At 48.2% G+C, this 13,015-nt stretch overlaps 1 protein-coding gene across 1 annotated transcript in view; it reads left to right on the top strand.

Moving 5' to 3' along the window:
- The window catches only part of LOC119315897, a 19,367-nt gene extending 10,101 nt beyond the window's left edge, over positions 1-9,266 (top strand). The window contains exons 9-13 of the mRNA XM_037590344.1: positions 5,708-5,847; positions 7,359-7,550; positions 7,999-8,109; positions 8,562-8,612; positions 8,910-9,266. Coding sequence (XP_037446241.1) covers positions 5,708-5,847; positions 7,359-7,550; positions 7,999-8,109; positions 8,562-8,612; positions 8,910-9,266 — 851 coding nt within the window. The remainder of the gene's footprint in view (positions 1-5,707; positions 5,848-7,358; positions 7,551-7,998; positions 8,110-8,561; positions 8,613-8,909) is intronic.
- The last annotated feature ends 3,749 nt before the right edge of the window (positions 9,267-13,015 follow it).

Here is a 13,015-nt window from a genome sequence, read left to right as displayed (position 1 = left end):
ATGACAGAAGACAATGTGACAAGCTAAACGAATGCATTGGAAAATCAAAAAATATAGCGCTACGTCAATGAAAGCGGATGAAGAAACCTACTTCTTGACTGCCTTCCTCAGGTCTGGCAACACGACAGGATCCCCGGTGTTGGTTGTCGTCGTGCGAGGAGATGTCCTGGTGGAAGTGGTATCACCGGCAATGGGGGCACCTTTGTTCAACCGAGCAGAAACACGGGTTGGCGTTGGCGCCTGTTTCTTCGTAATTGCTCGTCCACCAGCTGTCGGCTCGCTGCACGTATGAGATGGAGGTAAAAAAAGAGGTGGCAATTGTCAGTCAGCAATCTCGTTGCCGCGTTTGACAGAACACAAGTGCAAAAAAGAGGATGAGTCTGTTCGAAGAAAATAGACAAAGCAAAAAGCTAAGATGAAAGTCGAACCTCTTCCTCGCAGCTACAGGGTCGGTCCTAGACCTCTTGCCAGCAGAAACTTGCCCAGCACCCTCTGGAGCCATCCCCCTCTTTGATGGCAAAACCCCTTCGCCTCTCACAGCCGTGTGTTGTTTGACTTTATCCGGTTGGGGGACATCTGTTGCATCCTTGCCCTTGTTACCACCTGCGCGAACTTCAGCGTGTTCATCATCATCGGTGTCCTCTTGCACATTATCCATGACATCATTGTCATCCTTGCTGAGACCAGCGTCTCCACCTAGTTCATCTTGTGTGTCAGCGGGCTCCTGGGAACTGTTGTAGTCATACCGGCCACGGCAACCGGTTGGCTGGTGTGTACGTTCTGGGACGAATGAAGTGAATTGCCTCGCAACCGCGTCGCCGTCAGAGCCACTGAGGGACGTCCACCCCTCAACCAACTTCCCGAGCAAGCCAGTCATTCCAGATGCAAACTGCCCTATTAGCTGCTCAACAGGTGCCCTCGCCTGTTACAAAACAAAGAGGCATCAATGACAACCCCGTATTGCAATCACTTGCACGACATCGAAAAATACTCCACGGCAAACCATATATGTAGATCTTTTGATTACCTCTGAAGGACAAGACGGAGCTAAGTGCACGTCCATCCACTTTTCAAAGTTTTGAGGCCCCCCAAACACGCTGTAGTCTATAGAATGCTTGGCCATCAGCTGGGGAGAAAAAAAAAGTAGCAACGATATAAGAAAGAGAATGATGAACACTGACTAGCAGTTCATGTGTTGCAAAAAAAAGCAGAACTAACCTGCAGTTTACCATATTTGCTATCAGTTACCCTGTCTGCAGCAAGCACAGCCTTGACAGCATCGATAGTCCACGCAGAAACAGCAAACTTGTGCGCAGGCGGCGGGCCTCCTGTCCCAGTGAAGTCCACGGTGGACAGATCAAGGCAGTCGACGTACATGAGCTGATTTACAACAATTTTAAAAAGAAAGAAAAATCAGTTGCGGTCATGGTATTTTGCGACAAATAACAGGATAAAATATATGGTATTTTACGAAGAATATGCCATCTGCATGTGCTAGTTGCCATCATAGAGTGATGGCAGTTGCCATCATAGTATGATGGCAGTTGCCATGTTGTCATGTTGGCAGTTGCCATCACAGTATGATGGCAGTTGCCATATAGTCATGATGGCAGTTGCCACATAATCAACATGGCAGTTGCCATCTTGTTATGATCATGTTGACATGCATGAATAAAGATGTGTTGAAAAATAGTGTCCACATAAAGGACCTGTAAAAAATACCATTAAATGCAGTCGACAACCCTTCTGGTACACCTTGCTTGCAAATGCATCATGCAGGAAGTCGGCAATGAACTTACACCAGTTCATGTTCTTCACATCTTTCAGTTTCGCCTGCACCGCATAAAATTCAGGACAAGGAGTTGCCGCGTCAGAATTCCAATGGAAAAAACAACAACAAAAACTGTTAGTGACTAGCTTGCACATGACATCGGAGCAAAAAAATTGAAGGGAAAATAATGTAGTAAAGATAGATCATTCACCAGGATGGGGAAGCATTTGTTGCTTGGGCGAAGAGAAGTGGTCGGCGCGAAAATGGCTGAGATGAGGTACATGAGTAGCTTCATCTTGAAAACATCTCCGTGCGTCGTCATGGCCTCCAACGAATCTGCCACTGCAGTCGTGTTCGGCATGGATTCCAACCCAGGAAACAAACGGGGGAACGGCGCTTCCTCGATCTCGTTGTTGACCTTGTACGGGACTTTGATATGTCCACGGGGCACACCCAACGTGCAGAACACGGATTCCTCATTCAGCGGTAGTCTTCCGCGTCCCGGAATCACGAATTCTCTGGAGGCGGGGTCGTAGATCTCACCAAGCCAATCGCATACAGGGTTGACAAGGTTCGTGCACCGGACAACCATCATAGACTGCATACCCATCTCAGCAGCAGCCCCCTTCTGATCGACGCTGAATTTGTCAGTCAACGCAGTTAGTCGTTCTTGGGAGGCTCTGTTGCGAATACGTTTCTTCTTCTGCAAAAAAACAGACATAAAGTGATCAGTTGTTGCCATGTTTTTACAAACAAAAACAGGATATCAGTTGTTGCCGCATTTTGCAATGTAATGAAATTTTAGTTCGTGCCAGACGATTGCGGGCTCAAAGGTGTCAACCATTAACATACATCAGGAAGAAGGGGGGGGGGTGTGAACATTTACCTCATCACCCTCTTTTCTCTGCCCAGTTGCCCGATTACGCTGTGGTGGATGCATGAAATCATCATCATCGTTTTGACGATCGCCACGAGCCATTCTGCTGAGATGGGAACATACCAAATTGTCATGGTGGAAAATGTAAATACAAGGGGGTCAGCAAAAACACTTGCCGCATGCAACGCATACGTATGGCATCTGAAACATTTGATATGCAAATTCGGTTGCCACATTGTGCAGACAGTTTGCCACACTATCTTATATGTAGAAATGGCAGCAGGCAGTCTGTTCACACTCTATTTGCCACACTGTCTTATATGCAGAATGGCAACAGGCAGTGTGTTCGTACTCTATTTGCCATATGAATATACTACCTAGATGGCAACAAGCACACTTTAAGTGCGCAGTGGTTGCCATCCAGTGCACTTGGCTCTTGAATGCCCACTGACTACTGATTGTGGCAACTGTCACACCGTGGTTGCTATCACATAACATTCAGAAAACACACTGGCCGCAATGGCACTTGGCTCTTGAATGCCCACTGACTACCAATTGTGGCAACTGTCACACCGTGGTTGCTGTCACATAACATTCAGAAAACACACTAGCCGCAATGAAAATAGAATGGTTGTGGCACCTAACATAGGAATTCAGCAATCTTAGTTGCCACACGGAAAAAAGAGCGTGTGTTTGGTAAATATCACATTAGTTTAGCAGAATTAGTTGCCACATGGAAGAGCGTGTGTGTGGCAAGTATCGCATTACTTCAGCAAAATTAGTTGCCATGTGCGAAAGCTAACATGTGGCAACTAACACAGTCGTTTTCAGTAATTTGTTGCCGCAAGGGGAAACACGTTTGTGGCAACTATCAAATATGTTCAGGGAGTAAGTGGTCGCGCAATCATGATAGTTAATGTAACTATCAAGTTCGCCTCATTCTGCATTTTCAAAAACCAAACTAACTAGATCTAGGGTTCAATGGCAACTACTTCGACTTCAAATTCACCCTCGAAATTCTCCCACGAACTCACTTCAAAACACAAAATTGAACCAACGCAAATCAAAAACTACCCGGAAGACACCTGCTCAATCCATATGCAAAAACTAGTGCGTGCCTCCGAACAAGCAGAACCGCGCCGACGATGCCGTTGCCGCGGCCGCGACGAAACTGGCCAATGCAACCAAAAATGTCTAGCAGACGACTTCGGCGCCGGCGGGAACGCCGACGCATCGACGAATCGCCTGAATCTCTACAAATCTCGATCGAGGAATCGAACAGGGAGGGAAGGGGAGGAAATGCAGGAAGGGATTGCGAGGGGTGCATCGAGCAGTACCTTCAACCCGCAGGCGCTCCGGCGAGCCGCTCCGTTCCGGCGAGCACCACTGACGGTCCCGAGCACCGTCGATTCTTCCTCCTTCACCGTCGCCTTCTCCCCTCTCCTTCTCCTTCGATAGTTGGAAATGCGAGTGGGTTCTGCCAGTAACTGCGGTGTAGAAGAGTAAATGGGAGCGTGAGGGGGAGGGGGCAGAGGCGTGCGACGTCAACCGCAGTCGAAGCATGGCGTGCGGGCGCATTGTGGTTCCACCGCACGACTCAGATGGCAACCGCTGACCGCGGGGTGGCAACCAACGTGCGGGCGAACCTACTCGCACACCGCACACGCGCCTCATCCTACGTGGCACAAAAAACCACCTGGTTTGTTCCAAGATTCGTGCACACACCTACCAACGGTGATGCTTGCGTGTGGTCGGGGTGGTGAACGCCCACACGTGTGGGCGTTAACATTTCCGTAAGATAAGGAAGTCGATAACTGCCACACGTGTGGCGTGGAGGGCAACCCGCCCGCCCAGGTACACTTGCCATGTCCGTATGATTTTCTTGCACACGTCTGTGTAGTTTCACTGTTGTCCCAATCATATTTTTTGTTTTGGGGGGTTCTCACTTGTGATGGCAACTGACATGCGATGACATGGCAACTGGATTTGATGCACCGTGTCACCTACTTTTTTTTCTGCCATGCTGCATTTTACATTTGGGCAACCATGTGGCAACTGAAGTTGATTCAATATGGCAACCGTAGTCTCCGTAACATGGCAAACACAGTGCATCACACATGGCAACTGGAATTGATTCAACACCATGTCACCTGCATTTTTTTTTGTTTCCATGCTTCATTTTTTCATAAAGCAATCACATGGCAAGTGCAGTTGACACAACATGGCAACTGTAGTTGCTGTGACATGGCAACTACATTCCAACTAGATGGCAACTACATTCCAACTACATGGCAACTGTAGTTGCTATGACATGGTCACTACAGCTGGACCACACATGGCAACTGCCCCACTTTTTCCTACCTACAACTCACATCATGCACCCCATCTTTTCTCACAATCCATTTGCTTTTGATTTCCTAGGTATCCTAACCCACTTTTTTTTATCACTGCAGCCACACCCGAGGAGATTTCACCGTCTCTTGAAGAAACTTACCGCATGCTTGAGGAGGAAGCATTGCAGAGGAAGTCCTCACGAGGGCAAGGGCAATCAAGTTCCAACGTGCCTGTAGACACGGTATCTGAGGATACCATTAGGAGTGCCACTCTTGGTTCTGTGAGGCAGCAGAGGGTAGTGCACCCACCTCCCGCGGAAGACTACGAGCCCGAATTCAGGGCCACTAAAGAACATACCCAACTGTACGATATCGTCAAGCGGTTTGGAAATGCGAGGTCCAGCAGCAAGCACATGAAGGAGCTGAAAGCGTAAACGACCACACCCCATAACATCTCATTTTTTATCACCGTTGGCAGGTGTGTGCACGAATCTTGGAACAAACCAGGTGGTTTTTTGTGCCACGTAGGATGAGGCGCGTGTGCGGTGTGTGAGTAGGTTCGCCCGCACGTTGGTTGCCACCCCGCGGTCAGCGGTTGCCATCTGAGTCGTGCGGTGGAACTGCAATGCGCCCGCACGCCACGCTTCGACTGCGGTTGACGTCGCACGCCTCTGCCCCCTCCCCCTCATGCTCCCATTTACTCTTCTGCACCGCAGTTACTGGCAGAACCCACTCGCATTTCCAACTATCGAAGGAGAAGGAGAGGGGAGAAGGCGACGGTGAAGGCGGAAGAATCGACGGTGCTCGGGACCGTCGGTGGTGCTCGCCAGAACGGAGCAGCTCGCCGGAGCGCCTGCGGGTTGAAGGTACTGCTCGATGCACCCCTCGCAATCCCTTCCTGCATTTCCTCCCCTTCCCTCCCTGTTCGATTCCTCGATCGAGATTTGTAGAGATTCAGGCGATTCGTCGATGCGTCGGCGTTCCCGCCGGCGCCGAAGTCGTCCGCTAGACGTTTTTGGTTGCATTGGCCAGTTTCGTCGCGGCCACGGCGGCGGCATCATCGGCGTGGTTCTGCTTGTTCGGAGGCACGCACTAGTTTTTGCATATGGATTGAGCAGGTGTCTTCCGGGTAGTTTTTGATGCGCGTTGGTTCGATTTTGTGTTTTGAAGTGAGTTCGTGGGAGAATTTCGAGGGTGAATTTGAAGTCGAAGTAGTTGCCATTGAACCCTAGATCTAGTTAGTTTGGTTTTTGAAAATGCAGAATGAGGCAAACTTGATAGTTACATTAACTATCATGATTGCGCGACCACTTACTCCCTGAACATATATGATAGTTGCCACAAACGTGTTTCCCCTTGCGGCAACAAATTACTGAAAACGACTGTGTTAGTTGCCACATGTTAGCTTTCGCACATGGCAACTAATTTTGCTGAAGTAATGCGATACTTGCCACACACACGCTCTTCCATGTGGCAACTAATTCTGCTAAATTAATGTGATATTTACCAAACACACGCTCTTTTTTCCGTGTGGCAACTAAGATTGCTGAATTCCTGTGTTAGGTGCCACAACCATTCTATTTTCATTGCGGCTAGTGTGTTTTCTGAATGTTATGTGACAGCAACCACGGTGTGACAGTTGCCACAATTGGTAGTCAGTGGGCATTCAAGAGCCAAGTGCCATTGCGACCAGTGTGTTTTCTGAATGTTATGTGACAGCAACCACGGTGTGACAGTTGCCACAATCGGTAGTCAGTGGGCATTCAAGAGCCAAGTGCATTGGATGGCAACCACTGCGCACTTAAAGTGTGCTTGTTGCCATCTAGGTAGTATATTCATATGGCAAATAGAGTACGAACACACTGCCTGTTGCCATTCTGCATATAAGACAGTGTGGCAAATAGAGTGTGAACAGACTGCCTGCTGCCATTTCTGCATATAAGACAGTGTGGCAAACTGTCTGCACAATGTGGCAACCGAATTTGCATATCAAATGTTTCAGATGCCATACGTATGCGTTGCATGCGGCAAGTGTTTTTGCTGACCCCCTTGCATTTACATTTTCCACCATGACAATTTGGTATGTTCCCATCTCAGCAGAATGGCTCGTGGCGATCGTCAAAACGATGATGATGATTTCATGGGTCCACCACAGCGTAATCGGGCAACTGTGCGGAGAAAAGAGGGTGATGAGGTAAATGTTCACACACACCCCCCTTCTTCCTGATGTATGTTAATGGTTGACACCTTTGAGCCCGCAATCGTCTGGCACGAACTAAAATTTCATTACATTGCAAAATGCGGCAACAACTGATATCCTGTTTTTGTTTGTAAAAACATGGCAACAACTGATCACTTTATGTCTGTTTTTTTGCAGAAGAAGAAACGTATTCACAACAGAGCCTCCCAAGAACGACTGACTGCGTTGACTGACAAATTCAGCGACGATCAGAAGGGGGCTGCTGCTGAGATGGGTATGCAGTCTATGATGGCTATCCGGTGCACGAACCTTGTCAACCCTGTATGCGATTGGCTTGGTGAGATCTACGACCCCGCCTCCAGAGAATTCGTGATTCCGGGACGCGGAAGACTACCGCTGAATGAGGAATCTGTGTTCTGCACGTTGGGTGTGCCCCGTGGACATATCAAAGTCCCGTACGAGGTCAACAACGAGATCGAGGAAGCGCTGTTCCCCCGTTTGTTTACTGGGTTGGAATCCATGCCGAACACGACTGCAGTGGCAGATTCGTTAGAGGCCATGACGACGCACGGAGATGTTTTCAAGATGAAGCTACTCATGTACCTCATCTCATCCGTTTTCGCGCCGACCACTTCTCTTCGCCCAAGCAACAAATGCTTCCCCATCCTGGTGAATGATCTATCTTTACTACATTATTTTTCCTTCAATTTTTTTGCTCCGATGTCATGTGCAAGCTAGTCACTGACAATTTTTTTGTTGTTTTTTCCATTGGAATTCTGACGCGACAACTCCTTGTCCCGAATTTTATGCGATGCAGGCGAAACTGAAAGATGTGAAGAACATGAACTGGTGTAAGTTCATTGCCAACTTCCTGCATGATGCATTTGCAAGCAAGGTGTACCAGAAGGGTTATCGACTGCATTTAATGGTATTTTTTACCGGTCCTTTATGTGGACACTATTTTCAACACATCTTTATTCATGCATGTCAACATGATCATAACAAGATGGCAACTGCCATGTTGATTATGTGGCAACTGCCATCATGACTATATGGCAACTGCCATCATACTGTGATGGCAACTGCCAACATGACAACATGGCAACTGCCATCATACTATGATGGCAACTGCCATCACTCTATGATGGCAACTAGCACATGCAGATGGCATATTCTTCGTAAAATACCATATATTTTATCCTGTTATTTGTCGCAAAATACCATGACCGCAACTGATTTTTCTTTCTTTTTAAAATTGTTGTACATCAGCTCATGTACGTCGACTGCCTTGATCTGTCCACCGTGGACTTCACTGGGACAGGAGGCCCGCCGCCTGCGCACAAGTTTGCTGTTTCTGCATGGACTATCGATGCTGTCAAGGCTGTGCTTGCTGCAGACAGGGTAACTGATAGCAAATATGGTAAACTGCAGGTTAGTTCTGCTTTTTTTTTGCAACACATGAACTGCTAGTCAGTGTTCATCATTCTCTCTCTTATATCGTTGCTACTTTTTTTTCTCCCCAGCTGATGGCCAAGCATTCTATAGACTACAGCGTGTTTGCGGGGCCTCAAAACTTTGAAAAGTGGATGGACGTGCACTCAGCTCCGTCTTGTCCTTCAGAGGTAATCAAAAGATCTACATATATGGTTTGCCGTGGAGTATTTTTCGATGTCGTGCAAGTGATTGCAATACGGGGTTGTCATTGATGCCTCTTTGTTTTGTGTACAGGCGAGGGCACCTGTTGAGCAGCTAATAGGGAAGTTTGCATCTGGAATGACTGGCTTGCTCGGGAAGTTGGTTGAGGGGTGGACGTCCCTCAGTGGCTCTGACGGCGACGCGGTTGCGAGGCAATTCACTTCATTCGTCCCAGAACGTACACACCGGCCAACCGGTTGCCGTGGCCGGTATGACTACAACAGTTCCCAGGAGCCCGCTGACACACAAGATGAACTAGGTGGAGACGCTGGTCTCAGCAAGGATGACGATGATGTCATGGATAATGTGCAAGAGGACACCGATGATGATGAACACGCTGAAGTTTGCGCAGGTGGTAACAAGGGCAAGGATGCAATAGATGTCCCCTAACCGGATAAAGTCAAACAACACACGGCTGTGAGAGGCGAAGGGGTTTTGCCATCAAAGAGGGGGATGGCTCCAGAGGGTGCTGGGCAAGTTTCTGCTGGCAAGAGGTCTAGGACCGACCCTGTAGCTGCCAGGAAGAGGTTCGACTTTCATCTTAGCTTTTTGCTTTGTCTATTTTCTTCGAACAGACTCATCCTCTTTTTTGCACTTGTGTTCTGTCAAACGCGGCAACGCGATTGCTGACTGACAATTGCCACCTCTTTTTTTTGACCTCCATCTCATACGTGCAGCGAGCCGACAGCTGGTGGACGAGCAATTACGAAGAAACAGGCGCCAACGCCAACCCGTGTTTCTGCTCGGTTGAACAAAGGTGCCCCCATTGCCGGTGATACCACTTCCACCAGGACATCTCCTCGCACGACGACAACCAACACCGGGGATCCTGTCGTGTTGCCAGACCTCAGGAAGGCAGTCAGGAAGTAGGTTTCTTCATCCGCTTTCATTGACATAGCGCTATATTTTTTGATTTTCCAATGCATTCGTTTAGCTTGTCACATTGTCTTCTGTCATCGCCCCCCCACGTGGCAACCGTTGTTTTACCAAATGATATTTTATTTACTTTCTAAACGTGTGGCAACTTCTATTTTTGTTTTTCACATGGCAAGTGGAATGTAGGCCAAATGGTAATTTTAATGTACCTTATGGCAACTGCCATCTTTTTACCGTTGTCTTGTGAGCTCATCCCACGCCTAGGTTTGAAATTGCATTCATGGCAGATCAGACATTTTTATCATTCTTTCAAGGTTGCTAACATGGCAACTGCTGCTGGATGGCAACTGCTAGTTATGACACATGGCAACTGACGTTCCCCTTACATGGCAACTACCAGCTTTTCCACCTGTTTTTCCATTTTCTTAAGATTTCTACCAAGGCAAACATAATTTTGTTTCATTTTTAAATACCTTTTTCATGCGCTTCATTTTTTTGCAGGGTGAAGAAGACTACTACGCGTGGGTCGCATATCAGTAAGGACCCGCTCGAACGCATGCATTCAAAGTTGTCAACAGGGGGCAACTCAGATGTACAGGAGGCACCAGTCGACAATATTGCTGCTGCACCGTTGACCGCTCCCACCAACTCTGATGCAAGTGGCAGACCATCTCCGCCGGGTGCAGATGTGCAGCCTACAACAACAGGCATCCGTACATCGGGGAGTGACGAGTCAGTATCTGCCAGGACAGCTGAAATACTGCCAACCCTTCTGGCAATGAAGGATGCTGCTGTGAGTCATGCCACCCCATCAGCAAGCGTTGAAGTGGACGCTCCCGAGACGAACCTAGGCAAGGAAGATTCCCGCTCATCTGACACTGATTCCAAGCGCGTGCGCGGTGGCACTCCTGTGTCCACGACAGAAGCGGTCGAGGCGGCAGTTCACAAGGACATGCCATCTACAGGTGAGAGTCCTGGCACAACAGCTCCAGCTCCTGGCGGTGCAGATACTGCTAAGGCGACTGTTTCGCGTGTTGGTCTACCACCTAGGCGTCGTAGCCCCCGCAAGCAACCAACAGACATACCGAACGCACCGACAGTAGCCAGGAGCAGGAGAGACGAGTCTGGTTTTGTTCCTGCGTCCACACTGTTCCCGCCACCTGCCAAAAGCAATGTGACGGAGAAACTTGAAGACTGGAGCACAACTGATGCAGGTGTCAAGCCGGGCACGAGCGACGCAGGTGAACACCCGGAGCAGACTGCGCCTTTTCCTGCAGTGGAAATCCCCAGCATAAATCTGTGCACTTCCAGGCTCCCAGTCAAGTCGGTGTCCCCTACAGCCCAAACAAGAAGATTGTCATGAAAGCTACGGTTGATACCACTGACAACACGCCCCGCCCTGCAAATAAGGACGATCATTCTGCAGCGGCCGATTTAGATATGTTTGTTGATCTTTCACCCTTGGATTCTGCCACGCAAGTCGTTCGTGGTCCGACCAGCAGGAATGAGAGGCACCCAATGGCCTTTACCCCACCGAGTTTCAACCTTGGCATCAGTCAAGATCAACCGATTGTGCAAGATCCTATGCCAGTTGCCTTTGCATTTCCAGGAGGCATGCCTGCAATGATGGCGCAGCCAATGGTCGAGGGCAGGAAGGCTGTCAAGTTCGCAGAGCCGATTGTGGCAGGTACACTTGCCATGTCCGTATGATTTTTCTTGCACACGTCTGTGTAGTTTCACTATTGTCCCAATCATATTTTTTGTTTTGGGGGGTTCTCACTTGTGATGGCAACTGACATGCGATGACATGGCAACTGGATTTGATGCACCATGTCACCTACTTTTTTTTCTGCCATGCTGCATTTTACATTTGGGCAACCATGTGGCAACTGAAGTTGATTCAATATGGCAACCGTAGTCTCCGTAACATGGCAAACACAGTGCATCACACATGGCAACTGGAATTGATTCAACACCATGTCACCTGCATTTTTTTGTTTCCATGCTGCATTTTTTCATAAAGCAATCACATGGCAAGTGCAGTTGACACAACATGGCAACTGTAGTTGCTGTGACATGGCAACTACATTCCAACTAGATGGCAACTACATTCCAACTACATGGCAGCTATAGTTGCTATGACATGGTCACTACAGCTGGACCACACATGGCAACAGCCCCACTTTTTCCTACCTACAACTCACATCATGCACCCCATCTTTTCTCACAATCCATCTGCTTTTGATTTCCTAGGTATCCTAACCCACTTTTTTTATCACTGGAGCCACACCCGAGCAGATTTCACCGTCTCTTGAAGAAACTTATCGCATGCTTGAGGAGGCAGCATTGCAGAGGAAGTCCTCACGAGGGCAAGGGCAATCAAGTTCCAACGTGCCTGCAGACACGGTATCTGAGGATACCATTAGGAGTGCCACTCCTGGTTCTGTGAGGCAGCAGAGGGTAGTGCACCCACCTCCCGCGGAAGACTACGAGCCCGAATTCAGGGCCACTAAAGAACAGACCCAGCTGTACGATATCGTCAAGCGGTTTGGAAATGCGAGGTCCAGCGGCAAGCACATGAAGGAGCTGAAAGCGTAAACGACCACACCCCATAACATCTCATTTTGCTTTGCTCCTTTTTTACCATTCACATCCTTCGTACTTTCTATGTTATATTGTTTTAGTTCTTTCATAATTTTTTTTACTTAGTAGGCATGATCCTTCCTTGTTATATTGTTTTCATACATCTCATGTTTGGACAGAACCAAAGTCATTCAATGCGGAGCAACGTACGTCGACCTTGGTGATCTTGCTGAGTCCGTGAGGCCAAACGGCAAAATGTCGACGAACGTAGTTGCATGCGGGATTGACTACATCAACAACCACACCGATGTGTGCGCCGACAAGACAATCATGCATTACAGTGTGACCTGCAAAATATGGGACGGTGACTTCCACCACAAAATCCTGAGGAAGAACTTTGCCCAACACGGTGATTTCAAACTCACAATGAAGAAATATGTGAGTACTCCTTCAATGTCTGCACTTTTTTTTCACAAGGTGTGCTTTTTGTTGCCATCATCTGCAGTTGTGTTTTACGTGGCAGCTGTTTTCATGTGGCAACATCTGCCGTGCACACTTACTTATTTGATTTTTGCATGCCGCGCAAACTATGTGGCAACTTGATAGTAAAATACATGGCATACTTTTGTTCACACATGGACGGCAACTTTATTTCAACTACCCCCACCCATAACCAGAGT

The sequence above is a fragment of the Triticum dicoccoides genome, chromosome 6A (genome assembly GCF_002162155.2).
Source record: "Triticum dicoccoides isolate Atlit2015 ecotype Zavitan chromosome 6A, WEW_v2.0, whole genome shotgun sequence".
Taxonomy (NCBI): Eukaryota; Viridiplantae; Streptophyta; class Magnoliopsida; order Poales; family Poaceae; genus Triticum; species Triticum dicoccoides.
This window is presented reverse-complemented; position numbering and strand designations above follow the sequence as displayed.